The sequence below is a fragment of the Sinohyriopsis cumingii genome, chromosome 7 (genome assembly GCF_028554795.1).
Source record: "Sinohyriopsis cumingii isolate HCF-2022 chromosome 7, ASM2855479v2, whole genome shotgun sequence".
Taxonomy (NCBI): Eukaryota; Metazoa; Mollusca; class Bivalvia; order Unionida; family Unionidae; genus Sinohyriopsis; species Sinohyriopsis cumingii.
The window spans coordinates 119,509,337-119,531,042 of NC_142967.1; the positions used below are offsets into that span (position 1 = coordinate 119,509,337).

Genomic DNA, 21,706 nt, shown 5'->3' on the forward strand with positions numbered 1-21,706 from the left:
AAAATAGTTCACTGATAATCCTGGTTGCAGTGATGTGCCTTACGATCACATCGATGCTGTATCCAGTGAATTCATTGATACGGCGCTGCGTGGCTGCTCTTATAATGTTTCTTTGCAAAGCGATATAATTCCTGTGATCACGACAAGTGATGCTGTTCATACCATGTGCCATCTTAAGGATACGATGCAACACGACCATTATGTTACTGGTTAACATGATGCTTCACGTCTTCCACGCTACGGATCTCATACAATCATATGCAGATTATTCAGAATACCACCGCCTCCTCAACGAAATCCACCCGTCAAGAAGTATTCACTTTGCCTGTGATTTTGTCTGGCTACTGTGACTTTAAAAGTCGATTCGAAACATTCAAATGGAAAAGGCCTAACTATTTGAATTGCCTTACTTCCAAGCATTTAACCAACGTCGGAGTAATCTATTTGGCAGAAGGAGATAAAGTGTCTAATTTGTGGCGTATCACTTCACGAATGGTGGAATAAAGACTCGGCTTAACTGAAGTAGGATAGATGGTCTCCGCACTGCCACTACCTATCTTTAGTCGGACCAAAGTAATAGAAATAATAATAATCCATTACACAGTGTCTCCGCTGGTCTGAATGGAGATTATATCTGAATTACCCGCAGAACATCAATTCTTGGTTTATAATACAAGGAGGAGCTAAGTTAAAATTTGTAAGTTTGGAACTATTTGACAGAGAAATTCACTGGAGGAAAGTGAACAAAGTGAACAAAGATAGTAGATATTTCTTCATCAAAAAAGTGTTCGTCGGAGTATTTATTTTACGGAGCTTACATTGCCAGATTAAAATTACGTCGTTGAAAGATACCCTTATCCAAACAGAATAGAAGCAAGTATCTACAACTATGTCTTCAACCGATATTACATTAGAACCCTTCGAGAAGAACTGCCCGAGCGTCAACGTAACGGAACGGAAGTATAATGCACCATGATTCGAGCTATTTAAATGATTCTGATTAATATGGAACCTTTCTACGTCAGAGTGGAAAGACTGGAAAATATTACAAAACTGTTTTCTGGACTATCAATATCATTTACTATTCGATAGGGTGTGGCAAATGTATAAATATTTCTAACAAAATAGACATTCGTGTAAAATTACTAATAACGAATCATATTATTAGAAACCTCAAAGACGACCACAGAGATACAATACAATACTAAAAATCACCATAACGTGCCAAGACGAATAACATCCAACATTCAATAACCAATATCAAGACCGCGGACCCGACTAACATCCAGAATCATTGTTCCAGTTAGTGCTACAGTCCGCCAAGCAGACCCATCTGATATACTACATCTTGGCTGGGACTTATAGGTAGGAGTAAATTAAACCTTCGGATATCATATGAGCTGTGCAGTTGGGTACTCAGCAATCTATATTCTCAGATAATTTCAAATCATCAGGACTTTGAAATTAATCACTAATACTAAATATCCACAGTGGTTTCAAACAAATTATTCATTAGAAAATAAAATATTTCAAATCCAAAACCCTAAAATTTCCAAAATAGTAAATTAAAATTTCTTGACCTCCAAATTTGGCACCAAGTTATATATTGTTAGTATACGACCTTCTTGTACAGTATCTACTCATGTGCATCAGAAGAACTCCGCCCGAGCAAAATACAGGTGCTAGGACTCATGCTAGCGTTTACCTGGGTTGAATCTTCTAGAGATTCCAGCTCTATGGATTTATCATAAGATTTTCTTCCGCTTGGCCGAAAACGATAACTTACCAACTATTCAACGACAATATTCGATACTAATTTAGTTATTTGAGTTCCCAAGGCAGATTGTTAGTCCATTATTCAAACCAAAACTAAAACTTACTTTCGGTCAACTAACTATATACAAAATCAACAAAATTAAAAAGGCAATATTGCCAGAGAAGGAAATTCCTTAACACAACTAACCCAAGTAATCCTTCTATGTCATATCTATTTAGGATAGAAGTACACCCCCCAAAAAAGAACACATCTAAGGGATACATCAGCTTCTCCGCGTCTTTTATGATCATGTACTTCGCCCTCTTCTCAAATGTCTTCTTCTAATGAAAGTGGTTTAAATCAAGATGTAGAAGCGACACAGGTAACCAATACTAGATGATGATGTACGTACACATGAATCAAAGGCCAATTCCTTTGAGGATTATTAAAACTAAAACCAGAGAAAAAGCTTTGATTAAATGTTTCATTATATAATTTGGCCTACCTAAGTCTGTCCTTTCTGATTTGGGGGTTAACTTTTATACCTGGAATTTCAAAGCAAGTTATGTTTTATTTAGGGATCCAGCAAGTTAAGCCTTCTGTCTATCACTCTGAAAACCAATGGATTTCAGACAGAGTTGATCTAATGTTAAAAAATAAGATTTGGCCATATTGTTTGGGAAGACAATGCTCATTTTATGTTGTTGGCTGTTAGGGAATTAGTTCAAAAATCTTTCGAATTTAGTCCCTTTGAGATCCTGTCCGTGGATTGTTGAAGTTATTAAAAGAGAAACTTCTTTCAAAAAGTTCATTCAGAAATTAATCTTCTAGATTAAGTTTCTAATTTTTAACAATACGTTCTTACAGGTTTGAAAGTTGCAAGAATTAATATTCACTTCCTCAGTCAAACATTATTTACGTTATGACAGAAATACAAAGAAAAGACTTTTCAGTTTACTGATAAAGTTCTGCCTCTCTGCAGTTACCGCAAAATCAACTTCAGGCTAAGTATTATGGTCTATACAATGTTACAAAGCAAGTAAGTGATTTAAATGATACTATTAATCTGAGGCGAGAACAAAAGCAGCTCAGCCATATGAATATGTTAAGGGAGTATGTTGACAGAGATATCCAGGTTAATCATGCAGTCAGTGTAGTTGCACCTCTCCCACACTGTGAGGATTTATGTGATGGAATGCAATTGGACTGTAATGATTTTGGTACAACAAGCCTTCGGAATTCAGAAATATTCAACCATATGCTCCATAACTAATTACACAAAAAAGTGCATTCTTATGCCAAAAGCAGATAATACTTTCTGCATGTGCACTGACTATAGAAAAGCAAACAGTGTGATCAGAATCAATGAATGCATCGACTAGATTGGAAAAATAAGGATATCACTAAACTAAATCGATCTGAAAATATTCTGACACATTGTACTGACTAAAAAGAAAAAGGAAATTTCGGAATTCTTAGCTCAAGATAGACTTATCGATATACGGTAATGCCGCTTTGGACCTTAATGCTAACCTTGTATTTTCCAAGGTTACTTAACCTGAGTACATCTGGACTAGATCATTGTGATGATTACATCGATGATGCCACTATCTATGATGACACCTTGAAAGATCATTTAAAGACGATTCGGAAAAATATTTTTGATATACTCACTAATGCGAATTTGACAATTAATGTAAATAATAATGAGCTTTGCCGTGATTGTGTTACATTTTCGGTCACATAGGTGCTAAGGTAAATACTATCACTGAATTCCCGCTGAATATCAGTAAAAGCAACTGATGCAATTTTGGGGTATAGCTGGACAGTTTCATAAATTGTACTCCAGCCTTTCAAAAATTGCTGAACTCATGACCAAATTTTAAGTAAGAAAACTAACATCATTGGTCTGGAAAAGGTAAGGAGGCACTTGAAAAGTTAGGAGCCATACTTTAGAGTGCATCAGTTCTTTCAGCTCCACATTTTAGCCTATCGTTTAAATGTCTGTTAATGCAAGCGATGTTGTGGTTGGTGCAGTACTGTTTCAAGAAGACAAAAATAGTGTAGGTCATCCCGTGTGCTATTGGTCTAAACAAAACTTAAATAAGCAACACATAAATTATCAAACAATCAAGAAGGAGTGTTTGGCTTTGATATTGGATTTGCAACACTTTAAAGTGTCTATTAGTTCAGCTCCTACACCGGTTATTGTGTTTAGTGATTATAACAGCTTATTTTCACTGGCGACATGAAACGCAAGAATCAGAGACTATTGTGGTTTGGTTTGTTGCTGCTGGAATACTATACTTGCATCAGGTACGTCAATGGTACACATAATCTGATTGCAGATGCACTTTCACGTGTACAGATATAGTGTATTTCTTCTTGTATCTTTTCTGTTATTCATAAGACTTCATCATGTGTAATTGTAATTCAATGAATATTTGACTGATAGTTCAAATAAACGTTTTAGTGTACACATCTTATTTATTAGCGGAGGGGTACTGTATATTAAATTTGTATTTGTTAGTTGTTTTATTTTCCATGATTATATGTTATCTATAATTGTAATAGGACCTGACCTTGTCCAAAAGAATGTGCATTGTTCACCTGACCAGTAGCCTTTATTTTGATAAGCAAATAAGGCATAGACTTATCCGTCTCCACCCCCAAGATAACTGAAATAACTGATTGAGAAGACAACACAATATGTACACTATTTAGTGACTACTTTCCAATAATGATGACCATTCACCTACCAATCAACACAAATCAAACATGTAGGTACCCAAATGGTGCTTCGACAAGGCCAAATATGAGATGTTCCGGCTCTATGTGAGGTAGCAAGGTATAACAGCAGTGTAACGACAACATTAATCCACTCATTAAGCATTAATCCTATTGTTGAAATATTGTCCTCTGAATGCAGCATACCCAAAACAAGAGGGGGAAATGTCAAACAGTCTGTACCCTGGTGTTAAAAATGCCATAAAGGACAATATGGAGCCTTAAATGGCTTCAAACATACAAATACAGCATCAGACTTCCTTGTTTATAAATGTAAAGGAAAACGTTCCAAACAAATCATTCTAATTGCTAAACATTGTTGATGGAAACATTTCTGCTCACCACTAAACCAAAAAAAACCTCTAAGACGTATAGTCCCATAAAAGAGACATTATGGGGAAAAGACCTTCAAAACTCTAAACCTACAAGAATTTACACAAATAATGAAAAAGCAGAAATAATGGCAGAACACTTTACAAGAATGACAATAAGCTTCAAGAACTCATCCAAGTTCCAAACTCACCGAAACCGGGTGGAACGAGAATTCACCCAGGCATTCACAGACAGTGGATCCTTCCAAAGCAAACTGAATAAGAATTTTACTGTCTAAGAATGGAGGAAGACACTTGGCCTAAGAAAACCATATCAGCGAACGACGACACGTTAGGTTGTAAGACATATAAAAACTACCCCAAACATTAGAACTAGCACATTTGGATCTGTTGAATTTAACATGGGGATCGGGAGAGATACTACAAACATGGAAATAAGCAATTAGTATACCAGTCACGAGACACGAAAAGGACCCATCAGGTACAAATTCATATAAACCATCTCACTTACAAATAATGTATGGAAAATCATGTAAAACATGACTGACAACATACTGAAGCACAGCCTAGAAAGAAACAATCTTTTATCTGAGACTCAAAGCCGTTTCCGTAATAAAAGATTCACAAGACATCAAAATTGAGTTAAGTGTAAAATTAGCATTTAATGCTAAAATATATGCAATGCAACAGATCCCTAATATCAATTTGCCTTGATTTAGACAAAGGGTATAATCTGATAGGGAGCAAAGGCTTAATTACAGACATCAGTCATTACGGATTAACAGGCCACTTACACAAAAGGATAGCAAATATTCTAACAGGTTGAAAGATACAAATTAATGTCTGCAACCCGTTATCAGAAGTTTATAAGAGTATAAGAACAGGGAAAAGCACCTAGCAGTGTACTCAGCCCTTTCATAAATATTATGATCAACGACCTTGAACAGTCTATAGACCGAAATCAGCTGGGCCTGTCGCAGTTCACGGACGATAGAGTGGTGTCGAAAGCGGGAAACTGAGCCATTGAATCAGTTGTTTAGGACAGCAGGTGGGATAGATGGCATAGGAAAATGGGCCGATAGGTAGAGCTTCAGGTTATCTCCTGTTAAAACTGTAGGAATCCTGTTCATACCAAGAACAAAGTGCAGCACAAAGCCTCCAAAGTACCTAAATAACATTTTCTATTCAGCTTGAAAAAGTTGCATAATTCTTGGGTATGATATCTAGTGAGTACCTCACATGGGCTAAGACATGGCAGGACCTAAACCTCTCGAGTAGCCTGATCGGAACCGATTGGGGTTCGGACATGGACACACTTATTACACTATATTGAACTCTAATTAGATCCGAAATTGACTATGAAGTCAAGCGTTATTCTCAGCTAGTCCATCAGTATTTACAAATATATACATATATACATACATGTATATAAAGCTTTAGCAATTTGCACAGGCGCTCTCAGAATAACCAACTTATTAGAATTGCAGATCCTAACAGGAGAATTTCTCTTTAGGCTTCGACGAGAAGAGACTACACTGAAGTATGCGACAAGGATTTCTCTCCACGGCCAATCTTATTATACCAGAATCGTCATTGAGGAATGCATCAAGCCCTTTAGATATAATCTGGCATTAAATATTCCAGGGGCAAAAGAACCCATGAAATAAAACAGGAACTTAAAACATGGTCAAGTACACGGACCCTGTCCCATGGACATTTTAAGCTCCGAAAATTAATTTCGAAGCATTGGAATATAGAACTGAAAAAAACAAATAAGGTCGAAGATTCTCTCAGACATAAATCCAATTTCAGAGGATACAAGACGATCTAAAATAACAGATCGAATTCCCTAATTTCAGTACGTAGCTCAGCAACTGTGATGATCCGGTGAGATAAAACTAGACTGGGAGCGAGACTACCGGGTCACAGCTCCATTTGCACAACATAATTCTTGGCAATCGATCAAGCCATTAAATGGATTTAAAATACTCAAACCTCAAAAAAGTCATTGTAAGTGACTCTCTCATTGTGCTGAGCTTATTAGAAAAGAATAAATCGTCGAACAGAGTAAATCTGTTAAACGAACTGAATCTCTCACCCAAATATCTGATATAGAACAACTGCAAAGATCAATAACAAATAGATATCCCTAGATAGAGAAGCCAGAAAAGACTAAATGAGCCCAGAGCCCTGCATATATCCTTTAGCACCCAGAAAATATACATGATCAAAGCAAAAGAAATTAATCAAACATGGTAAAGGAAATGATCAAGCAGCAAAAAGGGCAGCTATCTACACTCTATCCGGAATGATGTTAGCGTACATGTTACAGTCCCGACACTGTCCAACCCAAGTAACATCAAAATCATAAACATACTAAAAACTGGAGAAAAAAGCGATCAGCTTTGGAAAGTTCAATACAGAAAAAATTGTTATGAACAATATAAGATTAAACTCAAAGCATCTATCACCTATCCTGACATAGTAAAATGCTAGATAACAAAATCAATCAGAAATCATTTCAAAACTTAAGCTAAATTTTAGAGGCAGTGAAAAAGAAATATTAAATCTCATGTCAATATATTTGTCCTAAATCATAATAATAGTTATGCACATGATAGGACTAAAAACTTCAGCCCAATAATTATAACAAAAGTTAAATGTATTAATAAACATGACATTAATTCTAAACCCAATGACCTAGGCGAGAAGCAATGGTGACATATCGAATGGGAACGGAACCAGGCGTGCCAAGTCATTAGGATATAGCATCACCTGATGCAAATCGAACCTAGCCTCGGTTGAGGACGCAACCATTGTCCCACCCGACCCTGTATTAGGTCAAAAGGACCAATATTAACCAAAACATTAACTTAAAGTAAGACTGACATAATATAAACTTAACCTAACTACATAAATGTGAGTAATATAAAATATGCATTACCAAAGCATTTTAGAAAATTAGAAAATGAATAACATAACAGTAATCACCTTCAGGCATCTTAAGAAACTATCTAACTGGCCGGTGTCGGTCACACTCAGAGCAAGTGGTAACCGAACGGAACTATTAACCAGAGGAAAATCTTTGTTACTATTAGGCGGTCATAAGCCCAGACCATTAGGTCCAGCCGTACAAGGTGGCAATGATTGACAAACAAATATAACTAGGAAACATGGTATCTTGAAATTTGGCCTATTTTTGGATTACAATTATACAGTAACATCCAACAGTTTGAACAAAGGCCCAATCCACCCTGTCCAAATAAACAAACCGCTATCTAACATTGGGTATATAAACATCAAATAAATTGTTTTAAAAATGTCCTTAATCCACAAAATATAGTTTATATAAGGTGGCTGAAACCGGCCGCACAAGGTGACCATGATCATAAAAACAAATTAATAGTACGCTGATGCAAAGAGAGTGTGCAAAATCCGACTAAAATAACTTCTTTTAAAAAAGCAAACATTAAAAAACAAACATTTCCATCATTTCAAAATTAGTGAAAGTTGACATATTTAAAACCATAGATCCCTGGATCGATTGGTCATTGACTGTGGCTGGGCATCTCCTGCTAACATGTTCCTTCCGTGGCCTTGACCGGACATGAATAATGAATACTGTGTTGAACAAATACCATTCACCAAAATATCCCCGAAGTGAATATCTCAACGGTAAATGGGTATCGTCAGGTATGTGGCTCCTTTCCCACCCGATGGAAAAGTAACTAGTACGGTAGTCGTGCATTAAAGGTAGGTGTGGCCGTATTAATTTGCCTACTACCCGTCGAGAAACTAAACAGTTGGATGTGCAAACGTTAAACAATCACATTTGCCAGAATGGGCTAAAGCGACTTCAATCCAAATAGACAGTCGACCATTCGTCGTCATTCAGACAAGAATGACTGCAACTTAACCTTCCAAGATCGGAAGATGCGGGAAGCAGAATATGTAACAGTGGACACAGGGCAACTGTTAAAAGAAGTAGATGCCTTGTTGTACACTCTAAGCCGAGTTAGAAGCGAATGGTTGCACTTCAAACAACCAAAGGCCTGGTGGAAAAAGCCACGGCAAAAGAAGCTGGGAAGAAAAAAGCTATCTGGAATGAGAACAAAAAAAAGAAAAAGAATGGCATAACAATGAAAGGGATTTTCAGCGAGCGCCTCAATAGCATCAGGTTGAATATTCTGGACAAGTTTAGACAAGTTTAGAAAACTGGGTCATCCAGAGTAAATACTATTGAGTAAGAATACGCACATATAACTACTTAACTTTTAATGTTACATATTGTGATCTTTTCAAGCTGACATTCTTTTATTCGTGCATTATGTTACGTGTACACGCTTAGTTGCCTTCAATTGTGTATCTTGTGTTGTGTACAAGCTGACAAACTTTTAATTGTTATCCTTGTGATGTGTACAAACTCACATACCATTAATTGTGTATCTTGTGATGCGTACAAACTCATATACCTTTAATTGTGTATCTTGTGATGCTTACATGCTTACCTACCTTTAATTGTATATCTTGTGATGTGTACAAACTCACATATAACATATAATTAATTGTGTATCTTATGATGGTATCATGCGTACCTACCTTTAATTGTGTATATTGTGATGTGTACAAAATCACATATAACATATAATTAATTGTGTATCTTATGATGGTATTATGCGTACCTACCTTTAATTGTGTATATTGTGAGTTGTACAAGCTGACATACCTTTATCTGTGTATCTTGTGATGTGTACAAGCAGAAGATGGAAAATCCGAAGCATATTAGACACTGAAGAATAATCGTTGCAATTGGGTTGACGTGCCAGCCGTAATCGAGGCCACCTGTACAAGTAAAGACAGGAGTAGATGGATAGAGGTGTAGTTCATCCTAACAACCTCGACCAAAGCTATTTGTTTCTGCAATATAGTAATCATCTTGGTAAGATTATATATATATATATATATATATATATATATATATATATATATATATATATATATATATATATATATATATATATATATATATATGTATATATATAATCCCCAAAACCGTGACGAAACTAGGTCCTTAACACAGGAATGTATATGTATGCGTAGCGGCGGCCAAACTCGCTATACTTCTCACTAACAAGGTATCCTTTCAATACACAGTTACTGGCGATACTGCTTAAAGAAATCAGGACCATAGATGTTATTGTTCAAAACTTTCAGAAATCAGACACATAGACGTTATTGTTTAAAGGTTACAGAAATAGACCCATAACTGTTATTGTTCTAAAAGTACAGACGTCAGGCACATAGCTGTTATTGTTCAAAAGTTGCAGAAATCAGACACATAATGTTATTGTTCAAAAGTTACAGAAATCAGACACAAAGATGTTATTGTCTAAAATTTACAAATATACGCCAGACACGGTTGAAATCCCTGGATCCTACAGGAAGATATAAAAGACAAAATGTCAAGTGACAACGCTGGGTCCTACAGGAAGATATTAAAGACAAAATGTCAAGTGACAAAGCTGGGTCCTACAGGAAGATATAAAAGACAAAATGTCAAGTGACAACGCTGGGTCCTACAGGAAGATATAAAAGACAAAATGTCAAGTGACAACGCTGGGTCCTACAGGAAGATATAAAAGACAAAATGTCAAGTGACAACGCTGGGTCCAAAAGGAATATATAAAAGACAAAATGTCAAGTGACAACGCTGGGTCCAACAGGAAGATGCGAAATAATAAGTGAATTGTACAGGGAGTACAGGTAAGCGAGATATAATCTGGCCCTTTGTAGTAATCGAACCCAATTCTCTGCAGGAACCATGGCATTGGCTGTACTCACCATCACAGCTATTCAAGATTTGTTCATTAACCCTTTTGATAACAAAAAAGGAAAATAGCTCGAATATTAATGTGTTCAATATTTGTTTATGGTATAGCCATTTGTTTGCATTTTATTTTATCTATTATTTTGGGGTTATACAACTTTACATTTATTCGTCAGTCCACTAAACCAATTATTTCGCGAGTACATCTTGCCTTCCAGTTCGTGCTTACTACAGCCATTATATAAAATAACAAACGTTTAGAGATGCTTGTGATAAAAATTGACGACAGCTTAACACGTTCCCCACTTTCCTGCTTTGCAGTGTTTAAGAGAAACACCCTTATTTGGTACCGGTCGTTTTTCGATTTCTCGTTTATTTTGTTTACCCAGTCATTTTAAGCTTTTTTTAAAAAGATTTAATCTTAAATCATTACCAACCTGCCACAATAAGGATGACGGTGGCAGGTCCAATGAGTGTGGAGAAGAGCAGAATGGCCTGGTAGATGAGATAAAAGACTGACACTCGCTGGTTGAACTTTCTGATCAACCCCCATTCTTTTATGAGAATCATTAGATTTGCGATGGTAGATGCTATCCATCGTCTCCTCTGCTTGTAAAACTCTTCAAAGTCTTCTGGACAATGTGTGGTATTCTCTGAGGCCGCACAATATTCTATCCTCCACCCACTCTGTACCTGTAAATAAACCGTTATTTTAGATTCACTATCAAAAGAATCTAAAATGTAACCATATATTGTCAAAAATATTCGCTATTTATTTCAAAGGGGTCAAAGGAACAAAACGCAAGAGATAAAAAGTTTTAATAAAGAGTATGCATATCTTCATTGGTGCAGTTAAAATGCCAGCACATTGTTCCACCCTTGCAAAATATCGAAATAGACCTTTAGAATGTTATGTCACTTACAAATGGGAACCGGTAAATGATTAGTCATCACTTTGAATATTTAGTTGCATCATTTGGGAAAATGGAATATATGGCGGAAGTTTCTAAATGTCCTGAACTAATGCCAAATAGTTATAGCCAAATAATCCATTGCAGTAAAGTTCCTAACATCCAGGTTTAAATACAGGTGGCATCTTTAAGGCAGAAATAAATTTAAGCGTTAGGTTATATTGCATGTTTTCACTTTCTTTGCGGTTTGTTCTCTGGATTATGTTGTTAAAAACTAAAGCACTGAATGAGGTTAGGGTGTTTTGCAACTTATTGCACAACCAACGTGCCCAAGAGGTTTGAGTTATACAGATTAAAATTTGTGTGAAAATGGCATGTTACCAGCAATGTGCACAGCCATCTGTCTTCTCCCATATCCTTGGTGAGAAAGTCAAATGATGATTCTACGTTTGTGGCGTAGGTTGGTAGAACGTCCCTGATGGCGCTACAACGGTACACACTGAAGCAGCCTGGCGCGCACAGGACAGATCCAAGTACATGTTCTGCTGCCTGAAAAGATGACATACTAACAATCATTAAAATTATAACTAGACTTGTATAGGAAGCAAGCTGTATTCTTAGCAATATCAAATGACTGAAAAAATATACTCTGTAGAGAGATAAATGTACGTCACCAGTACCATGAAAGGTTATTTAGATCACAATATTGATGTAAGGATATTGGAAACCGCACAAGTTTTTTTATTACTATCTTGTTGTCACTTAACTTAAATAAAAACAAACAAACACACACACATATATATATATATATATATATATATATATATATATATATATATATATATATATATAGAGAGAGAGAGAGAGAGAGAGAGAGAGAGAGAGAGAGAGAGAGAATTATAAATATACACCAGACAGAACGGAAATTGCTATCCCAGGGTTCTATAGAAAAATGCTTGATAATAGTAGGCAGAATTAATATTTAATACAAATAATAATATCATACAGGTTAGAGAATTTTTAATTCGTACTCTTCGGCGATTCTAACCCAGATCTGCCGGTAAACGGCACACATCGCCTTGCCTGCACACACCAGCCCATATTCCATCACGACCTCTCCAACAGAATCCAGGCGATCCAAATATAAACACAAGCGATCCGAATATAAACAGTGAGATATATGCCATAAGGTTAAGATGGAGAAAACTAAAACATCACTGGCCAATGACGTCACTTTACAGTTTCCGTAGGAGCAGTGAAAGAGATATCTTAACCACGAAATCAAGCAGAACGATCAAGATAGTATAACAATAAGGAATGATAATAATACAGAGTTTACTGCACTCAATACAGAGATCACAGTATTATTCAGTCACAGCTGTTTAACGCATTGAATACAGAGATCACATATTACAGTATTATTCAGTCACAGTTGTTTAACGCATTGAATACAGAGATCACATATTACAGTATTATTCAGTCACAGCTGTTTAACGCATTGAATACAGAGATCACATATTACAGTATTATTCAGTCACAGCTGTTTAACGCATTGAATACAGAGATCACATATTACAGTATTATTCAGTCACAGCTGTTTAACGCATTGAATACAGAGATCACATATTACAGTATTATTCAGTCACAGTTGTTCTATAATAATAATTGAACATACATAAGTAAAATAATCGATGATATCGAAAAGAAATTTGGTGAGAACGAAAGAAAAATGATATCAATGATAACAATATACGATCAGTCAATTACAGAATTTCATGTTATAAACAAAACAAGAAATCTTACATTCAGAGATTTCTATTGCAAATTATACGCTGAGGAGGAACAAACTAGAACTTATTAAAAAAATATATTAATTGAGAAGGCATCGATGTTATCGGTGTTGTGCACAATAGCAATGATGACATAGACAGTAATACCTAAATTCGCAACGGAAGTAAATGAACAGAAAGTGATTAAAACTCGTTTTATGTGGTAACAAAACAGAGTTAACACCGAAATAAACACAAACACATTGGTTAAAAAAAATGGACTTAACACGTAACTTGAAGTGAAAAACTTCGCATTGTGAGTTAGAACTGGTGAAACGAAAAACAAAATCGATGAACACAAAAGCGTTCGATGAAAACAAAACGAAAGCAATGCCTGGGTGTACATATATTTTCGTATCGTACAAACTCTCAGATCTTTGTGACATTAGTAACTTATGACATATTTTAGTCCATAATTTACATCGTTGAATGTGACTATGCCCCATCACTTTCTGCTGAGTACACACTGTTTACACTAGAAAATTAAAATGTCTCAGTCATTAAAATCATTACTTCCGGCTTATGCGCAAATTCTATATACGTATATTTTAAAGACCTAAAGTTTCCACCAGAAAAATTATCTAAATGTTAACATATTAGAGCGAAACCTCAAAACAGGAGCCAGTAGATAAATTGTACAGAAAGCGAAAACCCTAAAAGTAAACATTAATGGTTATAACACTAAAATTATGATTAGGGAAGCAATAATTATCGGTTTAACATATGCAGGGATCAACCATGAGTTAAGGTTATCCATCCCCATGGACCTAATGAGGAGCCAACTTTTAACAAGAGTTGTTTATAGAGTACATGAGAAAAGCTGATGATTTTAGTTATAATAAGGAATAACCGCTTGACTACGAACATAAAAGCTCGAGATAATACGTTGTTGTCACTAAGGTTAACATACAAAACATTTATATTGTAGGCATCAGTGTGGGCAATAACTAATTGATATTGTGTTCACTATATTTGATTTAGAGAGAAAACAAAGACCCCGTTGTCTAGATTGAAAAGACTGACATGTATGTGTGATTGGTCCATGAGAAAAACTAGATAAGTGGATGGCGTTATTAATAACATACCAATGAATCTTGATGATGTGAAAAAGCGAATCAGGTGACCATGTTAGCTTTTAGAGGCGGACATTTTGACATACCTGTACGAGTGAAGGTGTGTGGTGATTGTATGACCTGAGCAAGATCATCATTGGTACTTTTCTTGTTGACTGAATACTCAATATATGTACATCTCCAGTTTAAGGTTATGTGTAATACACATTGTATTGTTTTACAAACTTGTATTGCTATCGTTATCAGTCCGGTGAGGAAATAGTTTGGCACATAACGTATATAAACCCTTATTGTTGTGTCCTTAATTCATCCTTGAAAGACCGGATATCCATTTATTACGTTGGGAAGAGATACGCTCATGTTCTTTGTATAGTCACAAGAATCCGAAAACTTGATGTCATTCGCACGAATGCACCAAGATTATATATCAATCATTGGAAGTCTAATTATATCACTGTATTTGCTTTTTTATTTTAGTGCAGCAGACTTTTATATTTCAACTATTTTGATGTCTCAGGCACTGCAAATTTACCATAAATATGTTTAGCTTCATCTTTTCGTTTTTGTGACTGCCTAGCATCAAGTCATATTCTTTAATTGTTCCCTCGCAAACGAGATATTATTTCACCCTTGATACATTTATTTTCATTTATCTCGACGTATTTTAAACTGCTGTTCAATTTACAAGAATTTAGTTTTGTTTCGCAGATCCTGAGTTATTAATTTGTTTGTCAACGTGTTTCTTTGAACTCATTGGTAGCTTTAATATCTGAAACATGCATTCAAGTATGTGTGTGTTTTCATACAAGACAAATCTGTGTATTGTTTTCATCTGTAAATGCTTCTACAGGTAAAGCTTAGGTTTCTGTAATTTCCACGTATTTCTCTTTGTTACTTCAATGTAAACCATAGATTCGGTACAGTTAGTCTATACCCCTGCAATTATTTATCAATTTCATTATTCGTCCAATGCAAGCTAGTCCAACGGAAGAGAATAGTCCTCGAAATGTTCACACAGATGTCTTAGTATATCTAACCACATAATATGTTCATTACCCCATGACTCATCCATTTTAATCTTTTTACCGAAATGTGCTGATAAATTGATCAATGATCTAACAAGACCCAGTTACATGATATCTTTGCATTTCATGACTACATCACATTTTATCTTTCCATCATCATCAACATACTATTCGTTATGTATTTTGCATCTCTATTTAGCACCAACCTGGCTACTTAAACAACCAAAAGTACTTTTTACGCTACACGATGGAAAAAAATCGGAGACAAACCCTTCCGTCTTCCACAACTGTTATCAAGAACTTCTCACCGAATATAAAAACTAAACAAGAATTTATACCGACGGCTCAAAGGATGAGGAAAAGGCTGCTGCAGCCTTCGTTTGTGGAAATCACACAACGCAAGTTTGCTTACCAAATGGAACATCATTTTTTTCAGCCGAAATCAGAGCAATAGACCTTGCTCTGCAACATATAGCAAGCAAACGTATTTTAAACAGTATCATCTTCTCCGACTCACTATCAGTACTTCAGTCACTACACAATAGAAAACTGGAGAATCCATTATTGAAAAACATACTTGTCAAAAAATACCAAGATGAGTGTCTCCCACGATATAATATACTGTTGGTTACCTAGCCATATTGGTATTTAAGGTAACGAAAAAGCTGATCGCGCTTCTAAAATGGCCCTTACTCTAGAACCATCTGGTTTTAAAATACCGTATACTTATTTTAAACCTAGTATCAGAAAGTCCTTACGGCAGAAGTGGCAGGCATCATGGAATGATGCTGTAAATAACAAACTTCATGCAATCAAGCCAACTCTTGGAGAATGGACTCCTTTCTACAGAACCATTCGTAGGGAGGAGATAGTCATTGCAAGAATCCGAATTGGTCATACTTATATCACCCACACCCACATACTAAAAGATGAAGACCTACCAGAGTGCGTTTCTTGCAATGAACCATTCACTGTCAAGCACTTTATGATAGAGTGTTTTGACCTGCAACCTACGCGCGATCGTTATTACATTGTGCAGGACATGAAAGAACTTTTTGATACTATAAACATCACTCGTATTTTAGAGTTCATGAAAGCCGTAAATATTTACTCTAAACTCTGACTTTTATGCTACCACCTTGTGCAGTTTTATGCAATATATATACCGTCCCTTTTTAATACCTTTTCATCTTTTTTCATTAACATAGAACATATACATCTCCCGTTGATCGGTAAGCTTTATTTTACACCGTTACCATCTTACCGTTTTTAATTTCAACCATTTTTTCTTTTACATCGCTGGTCAATATAGGACCTTTTATAATTTTTTAAAAAGATTATACAAATAATATTTTGTTTGGTGCTAAATAGCCTAACAGTGCTGATGCGCCGTTAAAAAAATAAATCAATCAATAAATCAATGCATCTCTTTCTTGGGTCAAGTTAATATCACCTCAAATCCCACTCGTAGTCAATAAAAACATGCCCTAATCTGTCCAAAGTGAAATATTCATGTCTGATCTCTTAAACACGCAATATTATGAGTCAACCTGTATGTACTGTATAGGGCGATAGACCAAGATTTCAGTGTTTGTATATACATTCCTTAACGCTTCTGAAAATGTCATGCAACATTAGTGCCTGCTTCGTCACGAAGTAGTCATGAAGGTCACTTAATGTGTTTAGTCTGAAGCACGAAACATTGTATTCGCACGGAACGAGATAACAGTTGCAAAACCAAACATGTCATCGTTATTATCTTTTATATTTTTTGTAATTTGTTCAGACATTCAGGTAAATCAACGCAGGAACTTCTTTTTACCGACGGATACCAACCTACATTTACTATTAAATAATTCATCCTCATAAAAATCTTACGAAAAAGGTCATTTCTTTCTTGTAAAGAACTTGTAAGTTAAATGTCGAATAAGTTCTCAGTTACATTGTCCATTTATTCCCTGCTCATCATATTAACATGACTTGTATTCCGTGTATTCAACCGTCGATTGGTTCTTAATTGGGGTCTTCATAAACCTGATAATTATGTCAAGTTGATATTCTACAGAACCAAACTGACCAGTGTTCCTAATTCTCACCATTTCAGGTATCATGCAGTGTCGTTTAAATATCCATACAACTCTTCATTCTTACCATCATACCAGCTGTCAAAGTGAAAGCATTTACATTTCTCCTGAAATAACCTCTAAGCGTTTAAGTCTAGATTTGGTTTATATTTTATTTATTCATAAGTCAATTATTCGCCTTAGTAATTGTTTTATTAGAGCCTTGAAAGACACTTTGAAATCAGTCGATAAAGAAAAAGAAATCTTTTCTTTCTTAATTCCCCAGCAAAATTTTAATAAATTTTAAAAATCTAATGTGTGTGATAAACGATAGATTTATCATTTTTGTCTCTTCAAAATGCACTTCTGAGCATCTGATTAATCTGACTATTCAGAAAGTAAAAAGGAAAGAAACTATTAATAACCTATACGAAATTTGTTTTTATTTTCTATTTGTTTTCGTTTCCTATACACTAGTAAATTTGTTCTCAATAAGAAAATTTTGTGTAGATATTTTAATCTAGCTCCTTATATATATATATATATATATACTCACACACAAATGCATTGCAAATATGTGGGTTACTTTTATCCACTTTTCCGTAATTATTCTAATCATATCTACTATTGAAAGAATGGGGTTTTATATTGAGAGAGAGAGAACGAGAAAAATAGAGAGATCACCTTCTGGAACCAATGTCCAATCGCATATTCAAATGTCTGATACCACACGAGGGGCGAGTTTCCTTGCGGATGGGTTCGTGCACAAACGGCACCAACAGATGGGTCTCTAGTCATCAGGTCTAGCAGAGCTTCGACGTTGTTTGCGTTGAAATACACGTCTGCGTCGGTACAGAGGATGAACGTTTCATCGGCTCGAACTGAAACAGGATTTGTGTTGGAATAAAATACAGTATATTTGATATCTTGTAATAACTGTAAAAAGATTATATTCAGGATAACAGTTAATATTAGAGAGGCAAATGATCAAATTCCTTGTAACCAATTACTTTGGATCCCTGTCCTCAAATATATATATATATATATATATATATATATATATATATATATATATATATATATATATATATATATATATATATATATATATATATATGTCAGTGTTTCCTATCCAGTAATCTGCAAACATGACGGTAGCATTCGTAGAATCGAACATTATAACTAGATTTTACTGGTCAAGACATGTCTAGAGCCTATTCAATGTTAATATATGTCAGTTGAATAATTTTATGCATTAATAAATATTTTTGATGCATACCTTCGCTTGATTGTGTCATATGAAAGTCAAGAACATAAGACATATACATCACTTGGCTCCATCGTTTTTTGTTTTTAACCTGTAAAAAGAGTTTTTGTCATTTAAGTAAGTATCGCATAAATACATGTAAACATGCACAATGTTTCTTCTCAAAAGAATGCATGGTAACACCCCTGAATGTTGTTTGGACAAGAACACTGTATGATATCTTGGGCTGACGAGTTGTTAAGCATGTAGCCAACGAGTTTGAGAATTTAATGTGACAAAAACAATGGGCGGTTCAAAGTATCAGACTTCACTAATACGATGACCTGATTATAATGGATGCCATTAAATTAGACTCAACTATCAGATTATGAATATGGTCAGCTCGAACTACATTTTCATACACGACGCGCAAGAATATATTTTGACAGTTCAAATAATATTTTGAAATATAGGATAATGAAATAATAACACGTTGGAGGACGTCAGGTTGCCAGAATGCGGATTCTTATCGACAACGTGAACTTCTTGACGACACTGTGTACGTGAATATAATGTTATGTTATCTATTATGTTTAAAACATTAGACAAAAAAGGAGTATACAACTATATATGGTGTCAAACTAAGTTTATTAAGATATATTTATGATTGGTTTTCAGAATTTCGTCTCTTAAGCCTCCAAGGAAAGACGAAACGTCATATTAATGTTACCCTATTGTTTTCTTTCCATGTCATTCATTCGCAAATAAACATTTATTTTCACTTCTCGAAACTGTTATGCGCGAAAGCACATACTTCCATGTGACGAATAATCAGTTATGCAAATATATCAGCAACTATACCAAGGTAAATTGAAATAAAGCTAACAGTTTGCTGCAAACCTTGAAATTATCCTTTAAATGAACTGTTATTGTCATTCCGGAATGTTCCAGGTCGGCCTTCAGTTTCCAGGCTAAAGACACACCATAAGGCGTTCTCGTCTTACTACATCTGTCGACGTCAACACCTAGATTTATATACAATGCAACGTGTAACGATCAGAACAAAATAAAGCTTCTTAAAATCTAGTTTTATCCATTGATACAATCTAATTTAATTTTTATGTGTTTAATTAGGTCTGTGAACAAAGAGTACTATTGTTAAAATGGTACGCTAAACGGCTTTTTGCTGCTTCAGATGTACCTTGATAAAATAAATAATAATTTGCCTACTTTCCACATGCAATAGAGTTCACTTAACATCTTTAGCAGTAGCAATTTTTATTCAAGAAACGTAGAGAAATCATCCCATAAATAAACGAAAAAAATGTGATATTTTTAAATGAAAATGTTTAATTTTAAAAGCACGAATGCAAACACTAAAATTCACTAATTTTCACAGATAATTGCAACATGACTTCTTTGTTTTTCTTGTCAAAGTGGATTCGTTCCATACAACGTATTACTAGTGATATCTTTTATTATGTATAGTCAGTGATATCCAATAGTAATGTTCCATATGCCCTATATTTATCATCAATACCGTCAAAAAAGTGGTACTTACGAACTTATCGAAAAAACTTGTTTATCTTCTAAAAATGATGTTGTCACGTATTTTAGAAACATTGCCTTTCATTAAATGTTGAGGTGATCACGTGGTTTTAGCTATGGATGTTTATAGTTAATACATAGAGAATCTCAAGTGGGTAATGATTTAAAATTTAATTTATGAAACCAGTTGAATAATGTTCAGCATTTGCGATCCTTGGCTCGCAAAGGCTGGACATTATTCGACGAGTTTTATAAAGTTTGATATTAAATCACTATCGATTTGAAATTCTGCTAAATATATAATTTTTATTGAAATAGAAATATGAAAGAAGTAGAATTATTTTTTTTTATTCTGACGCAGACGATACACACTTCATTTATTACGCGTAAAAATAATTTCCAACTCTTCAACCGAATAAATAGAATATTTGACTCCAACGATATACTTTGTCAACACATATTATATATTGAAGTCCAGAATGATGTCACATAGTTTTAGTTCGATAAGAGAAATGTTTACTTGCGAGAGAGTGTTACTCTTTGCTTCACTATTAAGCATTCAAATTGTTGGAAATGTGAAAGGATACTTATGGACGCAGTTATTCCAGATTTATTGTAATGTATTTGTGATCTGATATTTGCAATATTCGATTTGGAACAGCAAACATGGACAAATTTGATTTTGCATCAGATGTTGCGAGTAGCTTGATGAGTGAACATGCCGTGGTTGGATAACGTTTTGTTTTGTTTTGTTTTGTTTGTTTGGGACCGGTTTATGTCCACATTTTCTGTAAACAGAAGTGAGTTTATTTACTCCTTTAAGTTAACATTTAAACCACTCTTGTATATAGGGTGGAGTCCATGTTACAGGTATACCCCTACCCTTTTCCACACTCACGCTATCAATTTACCACTTCCCTTACAATTTTATTGCTCTTGTTTGTGATTTTAGCGCCATTTTTCAGCACATTACAATCTATACATGGCGTAACGAGCCCATGTGGGCGTTCCACAATTCTCTTAGGGCAGTCGATAAAAAAAATGTCTGCCAAAATGTTTAGTAATAACAGTAAAAACGAAAGATTCTAAAAGGCTGTGTAATGAAAGTTTCCCATGATCGCAGCCCATCAGTAAAGAGAACACTGCACATGAATTTCATCTGCTTATTTGGACCAATCAGAATCATAAAAGGTGATAATTCACAAGCTGCATATCAAATTATGTAACTGCATATACTATACGAAATGTGTACCGACTATGTGATATTCTAAGTAGCATTATATCGGGATAGTCGGGCTACAGTCTTGAA

General features: G+C 35.0%; 1 protein-coding gene across 2 annotated transcripts in view; it reads right to left on the minus strand.

The window, feature by feature from the left end:
* The window catches only part of LOC149796016 (uncharacterized), a 95,096-nt gene that overhangs the window by 50,311 nt on the left and 23,079 nt on the right, over positions 1 to 21,706 (minus strand). For both annotated transcript variants that reach the window (XM_089965931.1, XM_089965932.1), the window contains exons 8-13: positions 19,750 to 19,874; positions 18,883 to 18,961; positions 18,288 to 18,484; positions 11,995 to 12,162; positions 11,140 to 11,395; positions 9,602 to 9,717 (exon numbers count right to left, since the gene is read on the minus strand). In XM_089965931.1, the coding sequence (XP_089822057.1) occupies positions 9,602 to 9,717; positions 11,140 to 11,395; positions 11,995 to 12,162; positions 18,288 to 18,484; positions 18,883 to 18,961; positions 19,750 to 19,874 (941 nt within the window). The remainder of the gene's footprint in view (positions 1 to 9,601; positions 9,718 to 11,139; positions 11,396 to 11,994; positions 12,163 to 18,287; positions 18,485 to 18,882; positions 18,962 to 19,749; positions 19,875 to 21,706) is intronic.